General features: G+C 42.0%; 1 protein-coding gene across 3 annotated transcripts in view; it reads left to right on the top strand.

Moving 5' to 3' along the window:
- The window catches only part of patj (PATJ crumbs cell polarity complex component), a 405,565-nt gene that overhangs the window by 349,179 nt on the left and 28,420 nt on the right, over nt 1–27,966 (top strand). For all 3 annotated transcript variants that reach the window (XM_043699258.2, XM_043699257.2, XM_043699256.2), the window contains 5 exons: nt 3,779–3,972; nt 11,382–11,529; nt 13,547–13,633; nt 24,659–24,770; nt 27,890–27,927. In XM_043699258.2, the coding sequence (XP_043555193.2) occupies nt 3,779–3,972; nt 11,382–11,529; nt 13,547–13,633; nt 24,659–24,770; nt 27,890–27,927 (579 nt within the window). The remainder of the gene's footprint in view (nt 1–3,778; nt 3,973–11,381; nt 11,530–13,546; nt 13,634–24,658; nt 24,771–27,889; nt 27,928–27,966) is intronic.

Genomic DNA, 27,966 nt, shown 5'->3' with positions numbered 1-27,966 from the left:
CTTGGGTGGGGGCGGAGAGGTCGGGAAGAAGATTGCAGGTTAGGAAGGCGGTGCTGAATTTGATGGATTTGACTGAGACAGGCTGGGGGGAGGGGAAATGAGGAAACTGGTGAAATCCGAGTTCATCCCTTGTGGTTGGAGGGTTCCTAGGCGGAAGATGAGGCGTTCTTCCTCCAACCGTCGTTTTGTTGTGGTCTGACGATGGAGGAGTCCAAAGACCTGCATATCCTTGGTGGAGTGGGAGGGGGAATTGAAATGTTGAGCTACAGGGTGGTTGGATTGGTTGGTCCGGGTGTCCCAGAGGTGTTCTCTGAAACGCTCCGCAAGTAGCCGGCCTGTCTCCCCAATATAGAGGAGGCCACATCGGGTGCAGAGGATGCAATAGATGATGTGTGTGGAGGTGCAGGTGAATCTGTGGCGGATATGGAAGTTTCCTTTGGGGCCTTGGAGGGAGGTGAGGGGGGAGGTGTGGGCGCAAGTCTTGCACCTCCTGCGGTTGCAGGGGAAGGTGCCGGGAGTGGAGGTTGGGTTGGTGGGGGGTGTGGATCTGACGAGGGAGTCACGGAGGGAGTGGTCTTTACGGAATGCTGATAGGGGAGGGGAGGGAAATATATCCTTGGTGGTGGGGTCCGTTTGGAGGTGGCGGAAATGACGGCGGATGATGCGCTGTACATGGAGATTGGTGGGGTGGTAGGTGAGGACCAGTGGGGTTCTGTCCTGGTGGCGGTTGGAGGGGCGGGGCTCAAGGGCGGAGGAGCGGGAAGTGGAAGAGATGCGGTGGAGGGCATCGTCGACCACGTCGGGGGGGAAATTGCGGTCCTTGAAGAAGGAGGCCATCTGGGTTGTGCGTTTTTGGAACTGGTCCTCCTGGGAGCAGATGCGGCGGAGTCGAAGGAATTGGGAGAATGGGATGGCGTTTTTACAGGGGGTAGGATGGGAGGAGGTGTAGTCCAGGTAGCTGTGGGAGTCGGTCGGTTTGTAGTCAGCATCATCCGCCGTCTTTTCCGCTACCTCCAAACGGACCCCACCACCAAGGATATATTTCCCTCCCCTCCCCTATCAGCATTCCGTAAAGACCACTCCCTCCGTGACTCCCTCGTCAGATCCACACCCCCCACCAACCCAACCTCCACTCCCGGCACCTTCCCCTGCAACCGCAGGAGGTGCAAGACTTGCGCCCACACCTCCCCCCTCACCTCCCTCCAAGGCCCCAAAGGAAACTTCCATATCCGCCACAGATTCACCTGCACCTCCACACACATCATCTATTGCATCCTCTGCACCCGATGTGGCCTCCTCTATATTGGGGAGACAGGCCGGCTACTTGCGGAGCGTTTCAGAGAACACCTCTGGGACACCCGGACCAACCAACCCAACCACCCTGTAGCTCAACATTTCAATTCCCCCTCCCACTCCACCAAAGATATGCAGGTCTTTGGACTCCTCCATCGTCAGACCACAACAAAACGACGGTTGGAGGAAGAACGCCTCATCTTCCGCCTAGGAACCCTCCAACCACAAGGGATGAACTCGGATTTCACCAGTTTCCTCATTTCCCCTCCCCCCACCCTGTCTCAGTCAAATCCATCGAATTCAGCACCGCCTTCCTAACCTGCAATCTTCTTCCCGACCTCTCCGCCCCCACCCCAGTCTGACCTATCACCCTCACCTTGACCTCTTTCCACCTATCACATTTCCGACGCCCCTACCCCAAGTCCCTCCTCCCTACCTTTTATCTTAGCCTGCTGGACAAACTTTCCTCATTCCTGAAGAAGGGCTTATGCCCGAAACGTCGATTCTCCTGTTCCCTGGATGCTGCCTGACCTGCTGCGCTTTTCCAGCAACACATTTCCAGCCCTGTCCCATGAGCTCATGGCTCGGTTAGTAACCTGGAAAGTATTACCTTTTTGGTTCAGCTTTTTAATTTAGCCTCCAGCTGCTCATGTTCCTCAGCAGAACATCTTTCTTCTTTCTACTTATATCATTTGTACCTACCTGGTTCATGACAACGGGATATTTCCCCTCCCACTCCAAGTCCTCTGCAGCCCAAATGGGGTATCCTGAAGCCAGGTCCCACATAGGTAACATAGCCTTCATGACTCTCGATCCTGGCCACAGAGAACATTGTCTATTCCCCTGACTATACTATCCCCGATTACATCTACATTTAAGTTGAAAGTTTGCTCGCTGAGCTGGCAGGTTTGTTTTCAGACGTTTCATCACCATGTTAGGTAAAGTGATGAGTGAGCCTCTGGTGAAGCACTGGTGTTCTGTCCTGCTTTCAATTTATGTGTCTTGATCTCTTCAGGTGGGTGATATTATTTCCGGTTCTTTTTCTAAGAGGTTGATAAAAGGGATCCAAATCGATGTTTTTATTGATGGAGTTCCGGTTTGAATTCCAGGCCTCTCGGAATTCCCATGCGTGTCTCTGTTTGTCCTAAGATGGATGTGTTGTCCCAGTCAAAGTGGTGTCCTTCTTCATCTGTATGTAAGAATACTAGTGATAGTGGGTCATGTCTTTTGGTGGCTAGATGGTGTTCATGTATCCTGGTGGCTAGTTTTCTGCCAGTCTGTCTGATGCAGTGTTTGTTACAGTCCTTGTAAATGACATTTGTGTTGCTGGTTGTTGGTATAGGGTCCTTTTGGTTCATCAATTGCTGTTTCATTGTGTCGGTAAGTTTGTGAGCTACCATGATGACAAGGGGTCACAGTAGTCATCTCTGAGATGTCTTTGATGTAAAGTAATGTAGCTAGACTTTCTGGGCATGTTGTGTCTACTTGTTTGAGTTTGTTGTTTAAGAATTGGCGGACTGTGTTTATCGGGTACCCGTTCTTTTTGAGTATACTGTACAAGAACTTTCCTTCTGCTGCTGGTAGTTCCTGGGTCCATTCCTGAAGAAGGGCTTTTGCCCGAAAAGTCAATTTTCCTGCTCCTCGAGTGCTGCCTGACCTGCTGTGCTTTGACAGCACCACTCTAATCTCAACTTTGGTTTCCAGTATCTGCAGTACTCACTTTTGCCTAAATCCTGGGTGCTGCAGAGTGTTGTGGCCCATTTAAATAATGTTCTGATGCAGCTCCGTTTGTAACAAGATCCATTGGGTTGGTTCTTTACCAATTTAAAGATTTCTGCTTGAACTTACTTCTTCCAAAAGCTTTTGCTCATTTGCAAGAGACACAAAGTGATTGGTTCACTTATGACAAGTTTCTGTCTTATCCAATTCACCACAGAGTCATAACTTGCAGCATCTGCTGAAGAAATGATAAGGTGGCTTACGGCAGAGAATTGAGTTTTTTTTTGGTGGCTGAAGACTTGCTCATTCCTCTTTGGTCGAAGTAGCTTCTCTCTGTCTTGCCAATCGCCCAAATTGTTGAGTTATATGACAACAACTATGTAGTTATTGGAAGGCAGAGCTCATTTGATTTTGATAACTGGCTAGTAATCCACACCAATAAAGTTCACTTGTTTACATCCTCTTAGCTCCAATTCATCTGCACATTGCTGGAATTCACAGTTACACAAAGAGTTCACAGAAGAAATTAAATTCCTTACTTTACAATCATGCAGACATACTTATTAATCCCTGGTTTAAAGCCATTTTTCTCATTTCTGTCCACAAAAGCACAAAAATATAAAGATATGATCTTTACAGCATAACTAAATATGTAATTATACAATATTTAATGTCATGCACCAGTAGTTTCTTTGAATATTTGATTTATAATTTAAATCTCAATCTGTGAGGAGTGTCTAGAGAAATCCATTTTTTTTACTGTTAGGTAAATGGAATTGATTTAAGAAACGCAACTCACGAAGAAGCCATCACAGCATTGAGACAGACACCACAAAAAGTACGACTCACTGTTTTCAGAGATGAAGCACAGTACAAGGATGAAGAGAATTTAGATGTGTTCATTGCAGATCTTCAGAAGAAAGTCGGCAGGGGACTTGGCCTCAGCATTGTAGGAAAAAGGTAAGTGGAAAAATTGACTTTTTTTCCTGTCCTGTAATAAAATTTAAGATGGCACACTGTAAATAAATGTATATATATCTTCTGGAGCACGTATCAAGCAATGCTCATTATAAGCAAGAAACTGCATGTTGATAGTACTGTAGAACAGATCTTTGCTGATGGTGATGTGCTTAGTAAAAGTATCATGTGTGGAATTTTTATTTTATTCACTCATGGGACTTGGGCATTGCTGGCTGGGCAGCATTTATTGCCAGTCCCCAGTTGCCTTGAAAAGATGGTGATCAGTTACCTTCCTGAATCTCTGCAGTCCACATGTTTTAGGTTGACACAATGCCCTAAGTGAAGTGGTGTTGGTTATGTCCCAGTTATATGCTACCCTTGACTTTCTAGATGGAAGTAGGGGGTCATGGGTTTGGAAAGTGCTGTCTAAGGATCTTAGGTGAATTTATGCTGTCTATATTGTAGACAGTACACACTACTGCTACTAAGTGGTACATAGTGTGCTGTTTTATACTGGATGGGGTCAAGCTTGGATAATTGGGGCTCATTCTGGGGAAGGTGGGACCTGTACAAACAGGACGCTCTTCACTTGAACCAGAGGGGTACTAATATCCTGGGTGGGAAATTTGCTGGTGCTATTCCGGTGGGTTTAAACTAGCTCAGCAGGGGGATGGGAACCTGAGGTGTAGTTGCAGTGCACAGGAGGATGAGAGTAGGATTTCACGGTCACCGGAATGTGATGGCAGGCAGCAAGCTGGTTTGAAGTGTGTCTACTTCAATGCCAGAAGTATCCGAAATAAGGTAGGTGAGGTTGCAGCATGGATAGGTACCTGGGACTTCGATTTTGTGGCCATTTCAGAGACATGGATAGAGCAGGGTGAGGAATGAATGTTGCAGGTTCCAGGGTTTAGATCTTACATTAAGAATAGGCAAGGCAGTAAAAGAGAGGGAGGTGTGGCCTTGTTAGTCAAGGATAGTATAACGGTGGCTGAAAGAACTTTTGACGAGGACTCGTCTTCTGAGGTAGTGTGGGCTGAGGTTAGAAACAGGAGAGGAGAGGTCATACAGCTTGGAGTTTTTTATAGGCCTCCACAAAGTGCCGGGGAGGTGGAAGAGGGGGTTGGCAAAATTATTCTGGGTAGGAGTGAAAGGAACAGGGTGGTCATTATGGGAGACTTTAACTTCTCCAACATTGACTGGAAATACTGTAACTCTAGTACGTTGGATGGATCAGTTTTTGTCCAATGTGTACAGGAGGGTTTCCTGACACAGTATGTCGAAGGGCCGACAAGAGGGGAGGCCACACTAGATCTGATGCCAGATAATGAATCAGGCCAGGTGTTTGATTAAGTTGTAGGTGAGCACTATGGAGAGAGTGACCATGATTCAGTTACGTTTAGTTTAGCGATGGAAAGGGATATGTACATGCCACAGGTCAAGAGTTATCGATGGGGCAAGGGCAATTATAATGCGATTAGGCAAGAGTTAGGATGCATAGAATGAGGTCGCAAAATGCAGGGGATGCAGACAATGGAAATGTGGAGCTGGTTTAAGGAACAAATATAGCGTGTCCTTGATAGGTATGTCCCTGTCAGGCAGGGAGGAAGTGATAAGGTAAGGGAACCGTGGTTTACTACAGAAGTTGCATCTCTTGTTAAGCAGAAGAAGGAGGCTTACGCATTGATGAGGCAAGATGGTTCAGATGAGGCGATGGAGAGTTACAGATCAGCTAGGAAGGATTTAAAGAGAGAGTTAAGAAGAACAAAGAGAGGACATGAGCAGTCTTTAGCAAATAGAATAAAGGAGAACCCTAAAGCTTTCGATAGGTATGTGAGGAATAAAAGGATGGCTAGGGTAGGAATAGGGCCAGTCAAAGACAGAAGTGGAAAGTTGAGTCTGGACCCTGTGGAGATCGGGGAGGTGCTAAATGAACATTTCTCATCGGTTTTCACTCAGGAAAAGGAGAATATTGCTGAGGAGAAGAATGAGGTACGAGATATTAGACTAGAAAGGATCGAGGTTAGTTACGAACAGGTGTTATCAATCCTAGAAGGAGTGAAAGTAGACAAGTCCCCTGGGCCAGATGGGATTTATCCGAGGATTCTCTGGGAAGCTAGGGAGGAGATAGCAGAGCTTTGATATTTGAGTCGTCATTGTCTACAGGCTTAGTACCAGAGGACTGGAGGATTGCAAATAGAGTCATAGAGTCATGGAGATGTACAGCATGGAAACAGACCCTTAGGTCCAACACATCCATACCGACCAGATATTCCAACCCAATCTAGTCCCACCTGCCAGCACCCGGACCATATCCCTCCAAACCTTTCCTATTCATACACCCATCCAAATGCCTCTTAAATGTTGTAGTTGTACCAGCTTCCACCACTTCTTCTGGCAGCTCATTCCATACACGTTCCACCCTCTGTGTGGAATAGTTGAACCGTAGGTCTCTTTTATATCTTTACCCTCTAACCCTAAGACTGTGCCCTCTAGTTCTGGACTCCCCGACCCCAGGGAAAAGACTTTGCCTATTTACCCTGTCCATGCCCCTCATAATTTTGTAAACCTCTACAAGGTCAGCCCTCAGCCTCCGACACTCCAGGGAAAACAGCCCCAGCCTCTTCAGCCTCTCCCTATAGCTCAAATCCTCCAACCCTGGCAATATCCTTGTAAATCTTCTCTGAACCTTTTCAAGTTTCACAACATCTTTCTGATAGGAAGGAGACCAGAATTGCATGCAATATTCCAACAGTGGCCTAACCAATGTCCTGTACAGCCGCAACATGACCTCCCAACTCCTGTACTCAATACTCTGACCAATAAAGGAAAGCATACCAAATGCCTTCTTCACTATCCTATCTTCCTGTGACTCCACTTTCAAGGAGCTATGAACCTGCACTCCAAGGTCTCTTTGTTCAGCAACACCCCCTAGGACCTTACCATTAAGTGTATAAGTCCTGCTAAGGTTTGCTTTCCCAAAATGCAGCACCTCGCATTTATCTGAATTAAACTCCATCTGCCACTTCTCAGCCCATTGGCCCATCTGGTCAAGATCCTGTTGTAATCTGAGGTAACCCTCTTCACTGTCCACTACACCTCCAATTTTGGTGTTATCTGAAAACTTACTAACTGTACCTCTTATGCTCGCATCCAAATCATTTATGTAAATGACAAAAAATAGAGGGCCCAGCACCCATCCTTGTGGCACTCCACTGGGGGGTCACAGGCCTCCAGTCTGCAAAACAACCCTCCACCACCACCCTCTGTCTTCTACCTTTCAGACAGTTCTATATCCAAATGGCTAGTTCTCCCTGTATTCCATGAGATCTAACCTTGCTAATCAGTTTCCCATGGGGAACCTTGTTGAACGCCTTACTGAAGTCCATATAGATACATCTACTGCTCTGCCCTCATCAATCCTCTTTGTTACTTCTTCAAAAAACTCAATCAAGTTTGTGAGACATGATTCCCCACACACAAAGCCATGTTGACTATCCCTAATCAGTCCTTGCCTTTCCAAATACATGAACATCCTGTCCCTCAGGATTCCCTCCAACCACCGACATCAGGCTCACTGGTTTATAGTTCCCTGGCTTGTCTTTACTACCCTTCTTAAAGAGTGGCACCACGTTAGCCAACCTCCAATCATCCAGCGCCTCACCTGTGACTATCTATGATACAAATATCTCAGCAAGAGGCCCAACAATCACTTCTCTAGCCTCCCACAGAGTTGTTGGGTACACTTGATCAGGTCTTGGGGATTTATCCACTTTTAACCGTTTCAAGACATCCAGCACTTTCTCCTCTGTAATCTGGACATCTTGCAAGGTGTAACCATCTATTTCCCTACTTTATATATCTTCCATATCCTTTTCCACAGTAAATACTGATGCAAAATACTCATTTAGTATGTCCCCCATTTTCTGTGGCTCCACACAAAGGCCGCCTTGCTGATCTTTGAGGAGCCCTATTCTCTCCCTAGTTACCCTCTTGTCCTTAATGTATTTGTAAAAACCCTTTGAATTCTCATTAATTTTATTTGCCAAAGCTATTTCATGTCCCCTTTTTGCCCTCCTGATTTCCCTCTTAAGTATATTCCTACTGCCTTTATGCTCTTCTAAGGATTCACTCATCTATCCTGTCTATACCTTACATATGCTTCCTTTTTCTTAACCAAACCCTCAATTTCTTTAGTCTCTTGTTCAAGAAGGGCAGTAGAGATGACCCAGGTAATTATAGACCAGTGAGCCTTACTTATGCTGTAGGAAAGGTTTTGGAAAGGATTGCGAGAGATAAGATTTATAATCATCTAGCAAGCAACAGTTTGATTTCAGATCATCAACATAGTTTCGTCAAATGCAGGTCGTGTCTCACAAACATCATTGAGTTATTTTGAGAAGGTCACCAAGCATGTGGATGAGGGTAGGGCAATTGACATGGTATACATGGACTTCAGTAAAGCCTTTGATAAGGTTCTACATGGTAAACTGTCAGAGATAATGCAGAGGCATAGGATTGAGGGTGATTTAGCAGTTTGGATTAGAAACTGGCTTTCTGGTGATTGATGGAAAATATTCAGCCTGGAGTCCGGTTACTACTGGTGTGCCACAAGGATCTGTTTTGGGACCACTGCTGTTTGTCATTTTTTAAAATGACTTCGACGCAGGCATAGGTGGATGGATTAGTAAATTTGCAGATGACACTAAAATCGGAGTAGTGGACAGTTTGGAAGAATGTTACAGGTTGCAGGGGGACTTGGATAAATTGCAGAATTGGACTGAGAGGTGGCAAATGGAGTTCAATGCAGGTAAATGTGAGGTGATGTACTTTTGGAAGAATAACAGGAAGGCAGAGTACTGGGTCAATGGAGAGATTTTTGATCATGTGGATGTGCAGAGGGATCTTGGAGTCCATGTGTATAAGTCCCTGAAAGTTGCCAGGTAGATAGTGCTGTTAAGAAGGCAAACGGTGTGTTAGGTTTCATTGGTAGAGGGATTGAGTTCTGGAGCCGCAATATCATGCTGCAACTGTACATAATGCTAGTGCGGCCACACTTGGAATATTGTGTACAGTTCTCGTCGCCTTATTTCGGGAAGGATGTGGAAGCATTGGAAAAGGTGCAGAGGAGATTTACCAGGATGGTGCCTGGTCTGGAGGGAAGGTCTTAGGAGGAAAGGCTGAGAGACTTGGGTTCTCATTGGAAAGAAGAAGGCTAAGAGGGGATTTGATAGAGACATACAAGATGATCAGAGGATTAGATAGGGTAAACAGTGAAAGTCTTTTTCCAAGGATGATGACATCAGCTTGTACAAGGGGGCATAGCTCCAAATGGAGGGGTGATAGATTTAAGACAGATGTCAGAGGCAGGTTCTTTACTCAGAGAGTGGTAAGGGCATGGAATGTCCTGCCTGCCAATGTCGGTAACTCAGCCACATTAAGGAGATTTAAACAATCCTTGGATAAGTACGTGGATGATGATAGGATTGTATAGGAGGACGAGCTGAGAATAGTTCACAGGTCGGCGCAACATCGAGGGCTGAAAGGCTTGTTCTATGTTCTATGTTTTAAGCTGCTTGAATGTTGTTGGAGCTGGACCCATCCAGGCAAGTGGAGAGTATTCCATCACACTCCTGATTTATGTCTTTCGATGCTTTGGGAAGTCAGTGGATGCCGCATTATTCCTCGCCTCTCACCTGCTATTGTAACCGCTGCGTTTATATGGCGAGTCCAATTCAGTTGCATTTCACCTGCACTTCCTCTAACCTGACTTATTGCATCCATTGCTCCTCATGTGGTCCCCTCTACATTGGAGCGACCGAGCACAGACTCAGAGACTGGTTCAGGGAACATCTATGGCCTGAACGCTCCAATCAACCCCACCTTCCTGTTGTCAGCGTTTCAACTCCCCCCCACCCCCCTCCCACTAGAGGGCATAGGTTTAGGGTGAGGGGAAAGATACCTAAGAGGCAACCTGTTCACGCATAGTGTAGTGTGTGTATGGAATGAGCCACCAAGGGAAGTGGTGGAGGCCGGAGCAACTACAACATTTAAAAGAAATCTGGGTGAGTATATGAATAGGAAGGTTTAAGAGGGATATGGGCCAAGTGCAGGCAAATGGCACCAGATTAACTTAGAATATCTGGTCAGCGTGGACCGAGGGGCCTGTTTCTGTGCTGTACGTCTCTTAGATTCTATGACTCTTCTTAGCCTTCTTCTCTCAAAGGGGAGCAGTTGCAAGGTCTTCACTCTATCCTTACAACTGAGGTAATTGGCTTATCCAAACTTATGTTAGTTGGGGCATAGTACAGTAGATTCAAGTTCTGTTTTCTTAGTTTAAATTAATCCTACAAGAATTACTTATACTGCATAATTAAGTTAAATGAATGAACTCCTGCAACTGAATATTTAATTCACTGACATTTAGGAACAGGCTATGGATGATGGTTTTGGAAGATGGGGTGTACAGTCTAAGTTTTAAATAATGTTTGTTGTGGAGAGTTTTGAGAAAGTTGATACAATTTGCTTTGATATTTATGATAAAATTAGTTAAAATATTGCCCCCAAATTGTATTTCAAAAATATAATTAATAGAAATAATACATTTGTACATTTGTGCTCTTATAAGCTCTAATAAATGAGATTATGGAAATGGGAGGATTAATATGCCACCGAAGTAGGTGGTGAGGAGAGTCCAGATAGTTTTCCTTGAGGAGATGTTGAACATTAGGTTCTCTTGCTTGCACCTTTGTACCAAATACCATCTGTTCAGTTTGAGTAAATAGCTCAAACACAGAATTGGAAGTAGTTTTCCTGCTCCCCCTGAGGAAATTGTAAAAGGAAATCAAAAGTAGCATTGCAGTAATTGCTGCTTTGCAAGATGAGGAACAGATTAGGTTCAAGGTATAATGCTGCACCTTTTTATTCCTGGTACAGTCTCCAACTGTGTATATTGGAAATGGTCACGGAGACTGATCCGCTTTTAACCATGAAAGGTATGAGAAACAATCAGTTAGAAATTAGGATCAAAACCTTGTGCTGTTTGAGCACAAGATATCCTACTGAAAATGTGGGATTGCATATCAGATTTATGATGCAGTAATGACCATTTAACCCAATCAGTCAATGCTCAAATTTACATTCCACTCGAGTCTACTCCTATTATTGCTTATCTCAATCTATCATTGCAAGACTCGATTCCCTTAGTTCTCATGTACTTGTCAACCTTCCTTTTGAATGTATCCATCCTATTTTCTTGCTTTCAAAGTTATAGTTCATATATGTTTAATAAGGTTGAATTATTGAAATATTTTACATATTATCAGTATTATATAGTGTTATGTCCACGTGTTTTATAAAATATTCTGTGAAATTATTAGAATTAATTGACTGAATTGTAAATATGTCAACAGGAATGGCACGGGGGTATTTATCTCAGATGTTGTTAAAGGTGGAGCTGCTGAACTTGATGGCAGACTCATGCAAGGTGACCAAATCTTGTCAGTAAATGGAGAGGATGTACGGAATGCTTCTCAGGAGACTGTGGCAATGATACTTAAGGTAAACTTGGATTAACTGCATTAAAACCACTTTTGTAAAAGACTGTTGCCCTTACCAATACAACCTTGTACGTATACCACTAACTGAGGCATGGATGCATGCCCAATTAAACATAAATATCAGAACGTTTCTGTCTGAGTTGTCCTGCTCCCCCTCAAGTTTCATTACATTGATCTCACTGAGAAACTCATCACTGAAACAAATGGAAGGGTGCCCACAAAATATACCAAGAAAAAAATTAAGGCTTGTATATTCCAGATAACGTACCTAGTTAACATAACATATCTAGTAAATCTTAATTATATCCAACAATCACTTTGACACACAAAATTACTCTTTTCAACTGTAGGACTAATTCCTGCAGATTTTAATTAATGTTGAAGCTTTTAAAAATTGAAACATTTGAAGAATATTTTAGCTTTTCTTCTATCTCTTTTTTCTTTATTTTTACTTCCAACTTTTCCTGATTTACTTCCTGTGTATTATTTGGTATGAAGCTAACCATCCTAATTCACATTTCCTGATTGAGCTGTCACAGGGGTTGGATTAGCTATCTTATGAAAATGGACTTTGGAATTTCCATACATGATTAACCTGCAATCTTTCATTTCATTGCACCCACGTTTTAAATTTGTGTTGCCTGCTGTTTTAAATGATCCGTGTGTGAATTCAACACTACCATGCCATTCATTAGGGGCCCAGTATTGTGAGGGGCGCACTGTGCAATAAAGGCACACTGTTCCTCTTGAAGATGAGGAGCATTGTAGCTGCAAGAAATGGTAGGCTTTTACTGAAACATGAATCTGGGCTCTGATATTTTGAGAAATGGCTATCCATGACAGAGCAAGCACTAAAGTTGAACTCTCTGACATGTAGTCTATGTGAGTGAATTAAATGCTATTTTACCATCTACGCCATTAGTCTCATTCATTGTTCGATTCACTACAGTCTAATTACACAACTAACATTGACCCTTTTTAACTAGCATTCAACCCTTCAACTTATACTCCGCCCTCATACTCTTAGCTTCTTGAAGACACACCTCATGCCACAACACACTGCTCATACGTACTGACTGCTGTTCAACGTGGCAACCACATCCTTGTCATTGTCCTTATATAGCAATAATGGCTGCCTCTGTTGGCAAATTTTAATGGCAACCATTTTTATAAAGCAAAGACATCTCAAACATTGCTCCTCACTGAAACTGAGACAAGAGAATTGAATCCTAAAATCAGCTAAATGTAATTGATCTCTTACTGAGAACCTTTCTGTGGGCATTCTTCATTATCCCAATATTTGGGCATACACACTCCCTGCAAATTATTCAAACATGGGTAAGCTGCAAAGTCATTAATAATTGCACCTGGAGTTGGAAGAAATCATGTTACAAATAACCTGAAAGTAGTTCATGATCCTTTAAATAGCAATGTGGAACGGGATGAGGGTGGGTAGACTTTACCATTGTGTTCAGCTGTGTAAAGTTAACATAGCGCTGGGAACTGTTGTTGCAAACCAGCAAAATTGACTGTGATCAATATCATTGCATATTGATATCAGTGTTAATATGCTGCTACCGATCATCATTGGGCTTTGGCTCTCAAACTGCTTTATGAAGACTGCTTCCTGTGCAGTTCTCACTGGAAGTACAGGTATGTACATACATCTTTGTCCTGGTAGATGTTGATAGAGGGCACAGGCTCAAATTGTTTTTAAATCACATAAACCTCCAATGCAAAAGCCCACGGAAGTCTGTGGACAAGTGTAGGTCTAAGAGTAACTTGCCTATTTGTTTGCTGCTGTCTGAAAAACCAGGCTATTGGTAATATTCAGTCACACTGCAACATTTTCTTACACTTGAGGAAAGAATATTATACATTTGAAATTACTGTTTCCAACACAAGCTCTTAGTGTGTAGGACAGCCTAATAAAAGTGTACAAAGGAAACATTCGACTGTGAACATTTTTTTTTGCTTTTAAATTTTTGGCTCATGTAAATATGATTGATCTTTTGCAGTGTGCCCAAGGATTGGTTCAGTTGGAAGTCGGTCGCCTGAGGGCAGGATCATGGATTTCATCAAGGAGAATATCACACGGCAGTAAGGTCAGGAATTTCTGTTTCTCAAACACCATTGTCTACTTCCTGATAGGTTTTTTGTTCTGAAAGTTATTCATAATTTTGAACTTTGTGTCATGCCAATAATATTTTGATTGAAATAATGCTTCTTAGACAACACTCTTTGCAGTTCATATAAGTAAATAAAATCTTATTAAAGAGTTACTGTTTATCTGTAGCATTCTCATATGCTCCCTAATGGCAAATGACATATGAACACATTTGGGAACAGGTCACATAGGGAAATAGATGGTGACATCTTGCAAAATATCCATATTACAGAGGAGGAAGTGCTGGATCTCTTGAAACGCATAAAAGTGGATAAATCCCCAGGACCTGATCAGGTGTACCCTAGAACTCTATGGGAAGCTAGAGAAGGGATTGCTGGACCTCTTGCTGAGATATTTGTATCATCGATAGTCACAAGTGAGGTACCGGAAGACTGGAGGTTGGCTAACATGGTGCTACTGTTTAAGAAGGGCGGTAAGGACAAGCCAGGGAACTATAGACCAGTGAGCCTGACGTCGGTGGTGGGCAAGTTGTTGGAGGGAATCCTGAGGGACAGGATGTACATGTATTTGGAAAGGCAAGGACTGATTAGGGATAGTCAACATGGTTTTGTGTGTGGGAAATCATGTCTCACAAACTTGATTGAGTTTTTTGAAGAAGTAACAAAGAGGATTGATGAGGGCAGAGCAGTAGATGTGATCTATATGGACTTCAGTAAGGCATTCAACAAGGTTCCCCATGGGCGACTGATTAGCAAGGTTAGATCTCACGGAATACAGGGAGAACTAGCCATTTGGATATAGAACTGTCTGAAAGGTAGAAGACAGAGGGTGGTGGAGGAGGGTTGTTTTTCAGACGGGAGGCCTGTGACCAGTGGAGTGCCACAAGGATTTGTGCTGGGACCTCTACTTTTTGTCATTTACATAAATGATTTGAATGCGTGCATTAGAGGTACAGTTAGTAAGTTTTCAGATGACACCAAAATTGGAGGTGTAGTGGACAGCGAAGAGGGTTACCTCAGATTACAACAGGATCTTGACCAGATGGGCCAATGGGCTGAGAAGTGGCAGGTGGAGTTTAATTCCGATAAATATGAGGTGCTGCATTTTGGGAAAGCAAACCTTAACAGGACTTATACACTTAATGGTAAGGTCCTAGGGAGTGTTGCTGAACAAAGAGACCTTGGAGTGCAGGTTCATGGCTCCTTGAAAGTGGAGTCACAGGTAGATAGGATAGTGAAGAAGGCATTTGGTATGCTTTCCTTTATTGGTCAGAGTATTGAGTACAGGATCTGGAAGGTCATGTTGCGACTGTACAGGACATTGGTTAGGCCACTGTTGGAATATTGCATGCAATTCTGGTCTCCTTCCTATCGGAAAGATGTTGTAAAACTTGAAAGGGTTCAGAAAAGGTGTACAAGGACATTGCCAGGGTTGGAGGATTTGAGCTATAGGGAGAGGCTGAAGAGGCTGGAGCTGTTTTCCCTGGAGTGTCGGAGGCTGAGGGGTGACCTTGTGGAGGTTTACAAAATTATGAGGGGCATGGATAGGATAAATGACATAGTCTTTTCCCTGTGGTCGGGGAGTCCAGAACTAGAGGGCATAGGTTTAGGGTGAGAGGGGAAAGATATAAGAGAGACCTAAGGGGCAACTTTTTCACACAGAGGGTGAAATTGCCAGAGGAGGTGGTGGAAGCTGGTACAATTGCAGCATTTAAGAGGCATTTGGATGGGTATCTGAATAGGTAGGGTTTGGAAGGAATATGGGCCGGGTGCTGGCAGGTGGGGCTAGATTGGGTTGGGATGTCTGGTCAGCATGGACGGTAGGACCGATTGGTCTGTTTCCATACTGTGCATCTCTATGACTCTATGATGTGTCGTGCCACGGCTTGATTTTCTTTCGTTATGGCTTAAAATATCAAACATCAAAACCACTTTTAACTATGTTTAGTTGCTGTAATTTCCTTTAAATTTGTGTTGTGGGTGAATCACCACAAGTTACCTTTAATTCAGCAACTTGTTAAGAAATCTTGTTAAGACAATCAAATACTAAAAGAATGGTTTAAACATTATTGTATGTTGCAACAAAATTAAGACCCCTCAAGCCAGTAAGTTAAGCCTCACAACAGAATGTGGCTATTACATGATTAATGATGGAATCTGGCCAGGATTTCAAATAACAGTAGTCTGTCTCTGGAGGTATCCAGGGTTCAAGCCTTGGACAGTATTGTTCTTTGAAATTGTGCTAAGGGTTGAGTTCTAGTGTTTGATTCTTACACAGATTTTCATTCTTCAAATTTGTGATGTGATATATTGATGATTCTTTAAGTTCTTACATTCAAATTATTGCAAGTCTGCAGCTTGCCTTCTTATCAGAAGTAGCTTCTTTGTTCCTTGTTACATTTTGCATTGAGTGTCTGCTTGAAGGTACAGCTTTCCTGTGATTAATTTCTTAAATTCTTCTGCAAGGCAGCTCTGGTCCTTTGTGGCAATAAAGTATCTAGTTATTCATAGATGTCAAAGCAGCTTCTCAAGTGTGGTGCTAGGAAAGCACAGTGGGTCAAGCAGTGTCCGAGGAGCAGCAGAATTGACATTTCGGGCATAAGCCCTCCATCAGGAATGAGAAGCTTTTGCCCGAAATGTCGATTCTCCTGCTCCTTGGCTGTGGCCTGACCTGCTGTGCTTTTCCAGCGCCATACTCTCAATTCTGATCTCCAGCATCTGCAGTCCTCACTTTCTCAAAGCAGCTTCTAGCTCCTTCCGAAAATCCACAAACAGGGCTGCCTTGGCAAATCCATTGTTTCAACCTGTTCCTACCCCATGGAAGTCAGTTTTTTCACTCCTGGTCCAGTCTCTGCCCACATAGGGCTGTGATTCCTCTGACACTTCATACCAGTTTTAGAATTTCCAGTTTGCAAGTTCCAGCCGCCTTTTCTTTACCATGGACAGGCAATCCTTTTATATGTCTGTCCCCACCAGGATGATCTCAGGGCTCTCTGCTTTTTCCCGGAGCAAAGGCCTGTGCCATTCCCACCCCCCAACTTGCTCTGCTGTTTGGCCAAGCTCATCCTCATCCTGAACAACTTCTCTTTTAACACCTCTTGCTTTCTTCAGGTCAGAGGGGTGGCCATGGTTACCCACATGGGCCACAGTTATGCCTGTCTCTTCATGGAGTACATGTAACAGTTCTATTCTGGCCCCCACCCACAACTCTTTCTCTGGTGCTGCTTCTCTCTCTTGTCAAGAGTTGGAAAAGTTCATCGATTTCGCTTCCAATTTCCACCCTGCCCTCACTTCCACATGGTCTGTCTCTGACTCCTCCCTTCCTTTCCTCAACATCTTTGTTTTGTTTCTTGGGATAGACTGCCCACTAATATCCACTATAAACCCACTGCTTCCCACAGCTGCCTGGACTATACATCCTCGTACCCTGTTTCCTGAGAAGACTCTATTCTATTCTCGCAGTTCCTTCGTCCCCATCACATATGTTCCAATAAGGCCAACTTCGACAAACAAGCCTCTGCAATGTCCATCTTCTTCCTCACCAAGGATTCCCCAGCACCGTTGTCGACAGGGCCGTCAACCGGGTCCGACCCATCTCCGCACTTCAGCCCTCACCCTCTCTCTTCCCTCCTTCAACAGCAATAGGGTTCCCCTTGTCCTTGCCTATGATCCCACCAGCATACTGAAGGTTTTCATTTCCGCCACCACCAGACACACATTCCCCTCCCCTCCCTTGTCCGCCTTCTGCAGGTGCTGTTACCGCCTGGACACCTTGGTCCACTTTTCCTTCACTCCCAACACCCGCCACAGCATCTTCCTCTGCAACCGCCAAAGATGTAGTACCTGCCCATTTACCTCCTCCCTCCTCAATTTCCAAAGGCCCAAACGTACTTTCCAGGTGAAACAGCACTTCACCTGCTCTTCTCACAATCTAGTCTACTGCATTCGCTGCTCATAATGTGGTCTCCTCTACATTGCGAAAACCAAGCATAGACTGGGTGACCGCTTCGCAGAACTCCTACGTTCTGCTTGCAAAAAAAACCCTGTGCTTCCAGTTGCCTACCACTTTAACACACCCTTCTGTTAGGCAAAATTGAGGACTGCAGATGCTGGAGATCAGAGTGTAGATTAGAGTGGTGCTGGAAAAGCACAGCTTATCAGGCAGCATCCAAGGATTAGGAAAATCGACGTTTCGGGCAAAAGCCCTTCATCAGGAATGAGCCTTCTGTTCCCTGGCCAACATCCCTGTCTCAGGTTTGCCGCAGTGTTCCAGCGAAGCTCAGCACAAGCTGGAAGAACAGCACCTCATTTTCCACTTGGGGACCCTGCAGCCCTCTGAGTTCAATAATTTTAGGGCCTGAACTCCCCCATGTCCTAGCCCCCTAACACACAGACCAGGCTTTGTTATAATCTGCCATTACACACTACCTATTGTTAGCCATTAAAAGCTATTCACCCTCCCAGCCAAATCGTTATCCACTCCTTTATCTGTCCAACTGTTCTTCTCTCTTTGGGCTCGATTCCTACCTAACATTTACTCCTTACCCCCTCCCCCACCCTAACTTCTACATATAGACCAACATTTTTCATCAGTTCTGAGGAAGGGTCACCAGACCTGAAGCATTAACTCTGATTTCTCTTCACAGATACTACCAGACCTGAGCTTTTCCAGCAACTCCTGTTTTTGCTTCTGATTTACAGCATCCGCAGATCTTTCAGTTTTTATCAAAGTAGTTTTGTAATTTCAACTCAGTTTTCTCAATCATGGCTCATCACTTTCAATTCCTGCATAAGTTTAATAGTTTATTCCTACAGAGTTACGGTTGTTTCTTTCTGTATGTAACAGTTTATCTTTAGTTGATTTATTTCAAGCCATGAACAATTATTAAAGTTCTGAAGTTTATAATATCACAATCCCTCTTCTTTATTCATTATGTTTAATATGATGAACAAACACTAATATTTAGCCATTTTCTACCACATCAGTCCATATCCAAGCTGAGTTGCTACACCATGCACTATTTAAAAATACATAAATTCGTTATGCAGTACAGATTTTTTCAAACCAATAATAAATAAAACACTGAATAATCAAGTCAATAAATCACAAGTGTAATAAACTTGCACAATAAACATGCATAGAACGAACATAGAGTACTAAACACGCATTATGCTTCACCCATTACAGCTTTAAGCTTATCATTCTTAGAAGTGTAACAAGATGTGAATTAATACAAATCCATGTTGCTGAGTGTACATTACTTCCCCAATTCCAGATTTCATTCCACCAAGAATATTCCTTAATATTTTTAATATCTGTCTTGATTCTCTGACTGTACTGCTGAATTTTAACATGGGACCTGTGTGCTTTTCTCAAAAATCCCTTTACTTCATCCAAATATTCCCTTTGCAAGGCAATATGGACCTTGTATTTTTGCCAATAAGACATAACCATTTCTCTAGCTGAGTTAGTCATGTCAAAAGTCACACGTTTTCTCCTCCTGATGTTAACCTATTCCATTGTTCCTATGTGCATGGGCATTTGATGTTAAATGCCAAATACTGAAAAATCTCTGAAAGATGTTGTGATATAGTATTCTTCTTCACCTGTATATCCAACTCTGATTATGTTTTCTCGAGTGTAACGTAATATTTTTAATTACCGCTGCACTCAAAACCACATGTGGCTTGTCCAGTTGTGTAAATGGAATAGGGACAAACAATAGTCTTATCAGTCTGTTGGCATTCCTTAAGTGCTGTCCCTACAAGTCTCCCTCCTTTTCTACAGCATAAGGTAAAAACCCCTTTTCTCTCATATAGAGATTTTATTTAAAGTCCTTGTCCTGACAATTAATTTCCTTAATTTAATGTCACTAACACAGGTAGGACCTTCTACTTTTTTCATTGATTTACATTTTCCCTGTACCAATCGAACATCCATTTGCCGTATATATGACACAAAGTTACATTTCCCGCTTCCTTTATTAACTTGTTGATCAAACCGGCATATGATTCTAAGATGTCAACAATACAGAATGCAGTGCTGTTTGTGGTGTCCCCTGCCTAGCTACTCAGTTGAGTGTTATAATTCATCCCAGCCAGTAGACCTTTACCTTAAGAAATTAATTGATTTAATAGATCACTTATAACACTGATGTCTAGACCATTAACTATAGAACTACCTGCATCAGACATGCCTGCATCATTTCCTATCAATTGTATGCATTTCTTCTTTTTTTCCTTTGATTGTATAACCTTCTTGAGTAAACAATGTCTTGACCAATTCCTTATAAATGCTAGGTAAAGGATTTGGACAAGATGATAATAACTGAATACCTGAGAGATTCAGAATAACCGGTACCATTTCATTTTGGACATATTCATGCAACACTTTACCCGTACTTTGGTAACTATCCCTCCTCTGGGTCCTCCTCTTCTTACAGGACACACTGCAAAATGTTCAGTCACTTCTGATATAAGTGAGAGTGTGATCTAAATTTCTGTGCATATCATCAGCGTAAATAGAGTCACAGAGATGCACAGCATGGAAACAGACCCTTCGGTCCACTCGTTCATGCCAACCAGATATCCTAAATTAATCTAATCCCAATTATGAGCCCTTGCTCCATATCCCTCCAAACCCTTCCTATTCATGTACCTATCCAGATGCCTATTAAATGTTGTAATTTTACCAACTTTCTCCACTTCCTCTGGCAACTCATTCCATACACGGACCACCCTTTGCATGAAAACGTTGCCTCTTGGGTCCTTTTAAAACTTTGCCCTCTCACCTTAAACATATGCCCTCTATTTCTGTACTCCTCCAACCCAGGGAAAAGATCTTTTCTATTCACCCTATCCATGCCCATCATGATTTTACAAACCTCTGTAACATCACCGCTCAGCCTCCAACACTCTCGGTAAAATAGCCCCAGCCTATTCAGCCTCTCCCTATAGCTCAAACCCTCCAACCCTGGGAACATCCTTGTAGATCTTTTCCGAACCCTTTCAAGTTTCGCAACATCCTTGGACTTGACTTCTGTGTTACATGTAAAATTAACGCATGCAGTTGTGGGTAGAAGTGTCTCCCAATGCTGTTGGTCTGCACATCTGTGTTTGGTTACATATACACACCATGTCCACTTCCACTGAGCATTGGGTCCAGATGACTGACTCCATCTTCACTTGCAAAACCAGCAGTATTTTTCCAGTAATCAGCTTGATAGTTTATCTAGAGCTCAAAAGCAAAAGATCAAGGTAGTTCCTGCTCTTACTTACAGTTTCAGTTTACACAAATCTTTCATTTGAATTTTATCCCTCCAAAATTTGTACTCACCAGGCTTGTTACCTGTGAAATGTTGTAAACAGATACTTCAACCAATTTATTACGCAAAACACATTTACCTAGGGCCCTCTTACTTTATCAGTCAAACCAAAGGACGGCAATTCAAACTTACTTTTATTCCTCTTTGCTCTCTGTCTCAGGTTTGTCACAGGGATATTGAAATCAATTGAGGTTGGGGTCTGACTTTCAGTTAATTCCAGTTCTAGTTCCTCGTAGTCTAAGGTGTATCAGAAAAGGACATCATACCTCTCTGACATTCCAGGAAATAGGTCTTGCTCTTTTTTGGTTGACTCCAGAGTTTACCTACACTCTTAACTAACCTAGCTTTCAAATTCTGTATCACCTTTCAAAACACCTGGGTTTATGACCTAATTACTGATCGATTCCTGAATCATCATTTATGTCGTTAGATTTTCATGAAATCTTTATCTTTACTTTGGCTTTGTAGCTGACGGGTTCAGCTGGATACAGAGGACCTTTATCCAAGTTTGGCAGAGGGGTGCTAGTGAGGATCATAATCGTATTCCCTCCCCTGATCTGAATAGTATATGGCTTCACCCTCAACCAAACCCTAATCAGGATCACTCCTTTTATTCCCTAATTTTTGTCCAGGTCCCAGAGCACAGAGAAATCCTCTTTGGCTGGAAAGCTGAGACCTCAAGGTATCAATCTCTTGTTGGAATTTAGAATAGTCAGCATTCTGCACTTGTTGCTCAAGCTGTGTTTCATGCAGTACTTTAAATGCTGCCTAGAGATCTTTACATTTACTTTCAGAGTCTTATTTTCTGACTCCTCAACCTGGCTGCCTCCTTTTCGGCATTTCTGTTCAAAATCTCTGATTGACTTTAATCATTTGAGAGGTAGACTATCTTCTCCTGGGATTTATCCTTTCCCTTTCACTCTGTGTACCCCAACTGGTAAACAGCCCTTTCCTTACTGACAGTCTGTAAGCTATCAAGTTTCTGCTTTTGTTCTACATACTCTGACTTCAACTCACTTACCTCAGCAGTTCTCTGCTTTAATAAATACTTCACCTACCAAGTTTTTTCAAAAGCAAATTCCTATTGACTCATTCTGTTTGGGTATATGCATTCCCACGGACGTCCTGGCTGACTCTGGCAAATGATCTAAAGCCCCGATGCTCATAACGTTTTAAGCGTCCCAATAATTCTATCCATTTTGACAGTTTCTTCTTCAAATATTCCTCCGTCATTCAGGTTGATTGTCTACCATGATTTCAAAACTAAGTTCCAATACCAAATTCAATAATGCAAAAATATAAATGTGCCAATTAAATCAGAAAATTATTGCCTGTGTCCTCATTCACCCTTTTGAATTCTTTGCCATAACATGGGGCAACTGCCCTCTCAATTCAGACTCCAGCAGGATTTCTGAGAATACAAGACTGGTAAGTTTGACTTTGGAGCAACTAAAAGTACTTATTGAAGCCCTCCCAGGGAACCAATTGTTGTGAGTAAATTACAAGTTACCTTTAATTTGGCTATTTAATATGAAATCTCACAGACAATCAAGTACTGAAACAGCGATTTAAACTTTATTGCATGTAGCAATCAAAATAAGACCCCTCAAGTAAGCGAGTTAGTCTCGCAGCCCAATTTGGTTCATACACAATTAATCATGGAATCTGGCCAGGATTTCAGCTAAAAGTGGTCTGTCTCTAGAAGTGTCCAGGGTTCAGTCATTGTACAGTATTGTTCTTTGAAGTTCTGCTAAGGGTGGACTTCTGGTGTTTAACTCTTGTGCACATTTTCATCCTTCAGATCTGTGATGTGATACCTTGGTGATTATAAGTTCTGTCATCCAAATTACTGCAAGTCTGCAACTTGCCTTCTTAACAAAAGTAGTTTCTTTGTTCCTTGTTACATTTGGCATTGACTGTTCAAAGACAGAGCTTTTCTGTGATTAACTCCTTAAATTCTTCTGCAGCGCAATCCTTGTCCTTTGTGACAATAAAGCATCCAATTTATCAAGCAGGTATCAAAGCAGTTTTAATCATGTCATTTCAACTCCCTGTTCTCCTAGTTGTGGCTAGTTGCTTTCAATTCCTGTATAAGTTTGTCCTTGTCCTTTTAATAATTTTTTTTTCCAGACAGAGTTACAGGTGCTTCTTCGTGTGTGTAACAGTTTATCATTTGTTGATTCCTTAACTCCACGAACAGTTATTAAAGTTCTGAACTTTATAATATCACGTGGAACAAATCCTCCTTCTCTATACCTCAGTCCTTGTGCATGCAACTTCACCTTTAATTGATGCAACTACATTTTGTTTAAGATTACAATATCAGGGTTATAGTTGTCTTCCTTAACTTAAAATGACTATGGCTTTACTCTGAATGTTCATAATGATATCAGACCCTTTTCAAGGAGTTAATATTCTCATTGCATCTTTTCAAATCTCCATGTAATTTTATGTACATATTTAGATTTTGTTTATTTAGAAAATATTTGTATTTTTAAAAAAATCTGTTAATACATATGAATGGTAACAATATGCAATTACATTTGATAAAATCATCATTTTGTAAACTCAAAGTATTGAATGTTGAAGTTACATAAAAGCAAATATCTGTGGCTTCAAATATTAAATTGGTAGATTAATTTAAAAATCTGAATGATGAACTAATTAGCACTTTGATAAATCACTATAAAATGATTTGGGGACAAGACTTATTGGTGATAATTATTTCCAATTGGAATTTTTATTCATATCATTTGTTTCCTGATTGTAGTGATTTTATCACAGCATAATTTTTAAATTATGTTTCTATAATCTTGTATAATGTGATAACCATGAATAATAGAAGCAGAATTAGGCCATTCAGCCCATCAAGTCTGTGACTATTCAATCATGGCTGAAATGTTTCTCTACCCCATTTTCCTTCCTTCTCCATCAGGAAACTATCTATCTCTCTCTCAAGTATACTCAGTGACTTGTTCCTCAGCAGTCCTTTGCGACAATGAGTTCCACAGGTTCACCACCTTCTGGCAGAAAATGGTTTACGTTATAATATCAAGCTGTTTCTCTTTTAAATGCTGATTAACTCTTATGAATTTACACCATTTGCTATTTTTATTTCAAATTTCCCATACTTTCTTTCTCACTTAATTGTCACTACTTAAATCAGAATGGGGCAATAGTGAGTGATTGGAGAGGAGAGAAAGAACAAAATGACAAAGTTAGTGACTGTTAAGCTAGAAATATTTGTTAATCCACACATCCAGCAACTACATTGAGCTAACACAAGAACAACACATGATTTGGAGATGCCTGTGTGGACTGGCGTGTACAAAGTTAAAAATCACACAACACCAGGTTATAGACCAACAGGTTTAATTGGAAGCACTCGCTTTCGGAGCACTGCTCCTTCCTGATGAAGGAGCAATGCTCTGAAAGCTAGTGTTTCCAATTAAATCTGAAGAACAATACAGTTTAATTGGTCATACAGAACTGAAGATAAACTTGACCTACATTGTTCAGTTCCCAGTGAACAACCCAAAAAATGAGACTAAAACTGTAAACAGGGTTAGATATACCTTTGATTTGAATTAGCACAGCCTTTTGCCCTCATAATTATTTCCTCTTAATTTTAAATTGGAGAAATTTGATTAATTAGATCTTATTTTGCCTTTAAACTAGATGAGCCAAGTAAGTGCTATCAGTAATCCTCCTCCTTTTGGAGCTGCTGTAACCACTTCACAAAATGTTACTAGCAGCAAGATTTCAGCTGATACCTCACAAAGAAACTCAGGTAAATGTCAGAATTAGTTGTACAGTTTTTGCTGGTTTTCTCTACCTGTATTCTTTTCAAACACACTTTGCTGATGACATTGAGGAAATTTTCACCTTTAATCATCTAAGCGATTGTCGAACAGGTGGATAATCAATTCTGCCAGTTAACCATGTAGAAGGTTGAGGTAAGAATGATTCCATTGTTCTCCTGTATCTTTCAATATAAATTTAAACTTGCAATAGAAAGAAGAGATCGCAAAACTTTATTTCTTCTGTATTGTTATTTTAATGTTTGTATTTTGTTCTTCAATTAAGCAGTGTCTGAATTCCACAAGTACTTCCAGAATGTAGACATGATATCACTTTAATAGTTATAAATGTAACTGATTTGAAAATTAATGCAACTAATTTGAAGAGAACAATGAGAATAAAACAGAGATCAATAAAACCATTCAGCCAACAATCATTCAACAGAATGGGCTGAATTCTCCCAGCCCTGAAATGATGTGAGTAATGGTGATTCAGTTGGGAAAATGTGGCAAGTTTGGGAAAATTTAGATTCTTGACATCAAGAAAGGACCCAGTTTTGAACAGCAAAATGAGAATCTAATTAGCGAGTGGTGAGAGGTCAATTTGCATACATTTATATCCCATTGGTGCCTCGAGTCATGTAGTCATAGAGATGTACTGCATGGAAACAGACCCTTCGGTCCTACCCATCCATGCTGACCAGACATCCCAACCCACTCTAGTCCCACTTGTCAGCACCCGGCTCATATCTCTCCAAACCCTTCCTATTCATATACCCATCCAAATACCTCTTAAATGTTGCAATTGTACCAGCCTCCACCACTTCCTCTGGCAGCTCATTCCATACACGTACCACCCTCTGTGTGAAAAAGTTGCCCCGTAGGTCTCTTTTTATATCTTTCCCCTCTCACCCTAAACCTATGCCCTCTAGTTCTGGACTCCCCGACCCCAGGGAAAAGACTTTTCCTATGTTCAAATGCAGCAAGACCTGGATTTTAAAAGGCTTGGGCTAAAAAGTGGTAAGAAACGTTGGTGTCACACAAAATGTCAGGCAATGACCATCTCCAGTAAGAGTTAATCTGAGCATCACCACTTGACATTCAATGGCATTGCCATCACTGAGGCCCTACTGTCAATATGCTGAGGGTTCTTATTGACCAGAAACTGAACTGAGTAGCCATATAAATATTGTGGCTACAGGAGCACATCAGAGGCTAGGAATCCTGCAGTTTATAACACACCTCCTGACTCCCCAAAGCCTTGCCTACCATCTACAAAGCGTAAGTCAGAAGTGTGATGGGATACTCCCCACTTGCCTGGAAGAGTACAACTCCAAAAACACTCAAGAAGCTTGACACCATCAGGACAAAGCAGTCTGCTTGATTAGCACCGCATTCACAAACATCTACTCCCTCCACTACCGACACTTAGTACCAGCAGTATGTAGCATCGACAAGATGAACCTCAAAAATTCACAAAGGCTCCTTCCAAATCAATGACCCTTCCTTTAAGAAGGAAAAAGGCAGCAGATACAAGGGAATGCTACCACCTGCAAGTTTCCCTCCAAGCCACTCACGATCCTGACTTGGAATTTTGAACTGCAGCAGTTCAATAAAGCAGCTCATGACCACCTTCTCGAAGGCAACTAGAGTGGCCCATTTTAATCAGATCAGGGAGTTATGGTGCATCTGTCAGGGAGCTGCACAGAATTCAGGTAGGAGCCCCAGTTTTTCATTAGTTGGGGCTGTCTCTCTCCAAATCAATTGGGGAGGTGGGCCACAGTCAGTCTAGGGGTCTATCCATGACAAATCAAGGGAGGGGGATGGGTATTGGTGATCACTGTTATGGTACGGTGCTGGTGATCTCAGTTCCAAGGATTAAAAACAGCATGCTGAGTTGCAGAGGGGACAATAGTTGTGAAGTGGGACAACACAACACATAAAGTTTGGAGATGATACAGCCTGGGAGGGGCAATGGTTCATCAATGGTCACCACCACCCTGGCTTGAATAGGGGTACACTGCATGGCTATCACTATAGGGTAAAGTAGTTAGATAATCAGGCAAATAAATGGGTTGAGTGGGAATATGGGCAAGATCAAGGCCAATGGGGTTGACAGGAAGGCTAAGGAAGAAAGGAACGTGAAGGTTTCGGAGAGTAATCTAGTCTGAGAGGCTGAGCTTGTGACTCACTCTGTGAAGCAAGACCTGTGTTGCCTTCCATCCTCATCCAAATTCCAAAAGCACAATGGGAATGAAAATGGCTGCTGCACATGCAGAATAGGCAGAGCAAGTTTTTCTTTTCTCTGAGGAAGGAATGTCCATTTTTGTGCAATGCAGTGCCCATCAAATGAAACAGATTTCTGCATAGTGCATGTCTTCTATTATCGCAAAATGCAATGTGGACTTTACACATTGGACTGCTGTGTTGACTAAAAATCATAGCCCAAATTGCTTGACCACGTCATTCTAAGTTACAAATTAATCTTACTAATAGCTGAGAGACAAAACAATGATTTGCAGCTGGAATCCCAGGAATTACCAACAGTGGCAAGTCTTCCCACTGCTAGTGAGTACACAATTGCACAAACAGGGTGTCATAGTGACACAGTGCATACAAAATAATGTAAGCTGCAGGCATTTGTGTAAGAGAACTTGCTAGAGCTCACAGTGAGCGCATGGGTATCCAATGAACACCTTTCATGAAACTCCCTAAATTTGACATTTAGCCAAATTTTGGTAAAAGTAAGCCCAATGTATTTACTCTTCAAAGGAAGATGAGAGAGAAACAATGGTGGGGAAAATATTAGTTTTTAAAAATTGTAAGTATCACAAGTAAGGTCTGCTTGTTCTCTGCTCTGTGGCATCTGAATACTTTATTTTAATGTGTACAAGAAGATAACATGATTGCACATTGCATAAACTACTATGAAACAGTAATACACATTTTGCAAATGTGGAATTATAATCTTTCTGCTCAACACAATTTTTAACACTATTTTGTAATTTCTGAACTTTTGAAAAATATAACAACTTACTATCAGTATCAGTTAACAAAATGCAACTAATAACATTTGATAACGAGTTTAATCTCACTTTGAAACTTTCAGGTTCGGATACAGGACTAAGAACTGTGGAAATAACAAGGGTAAGTGCAATCTATTAAGTACTATTTAAAATACGTAAG

Source organism: Chiloscyllium plagiosum, unplaced genomic scaffold (genome assembly GCF_037043375.1).
Source record: "Chiloscyllium plagiosum isolate Xiang-an unplaced genomic scaffold, Cpla_swu_hap1 HiC_scaffold_9, whole genome shotgun sequence".
NCBI lineage: Eukaryota > Metazoa > Chordata > Chondrichthyes > Orectolobiformes > Hemiscylliidae > Chiloscyllium > Chiloscyllium plagiosum.
The sequence above is the reverse complement of the archived record's forward strand: the minus strand, read 5'-3'. Positions and strand labels throughout refer to the sequence as shown.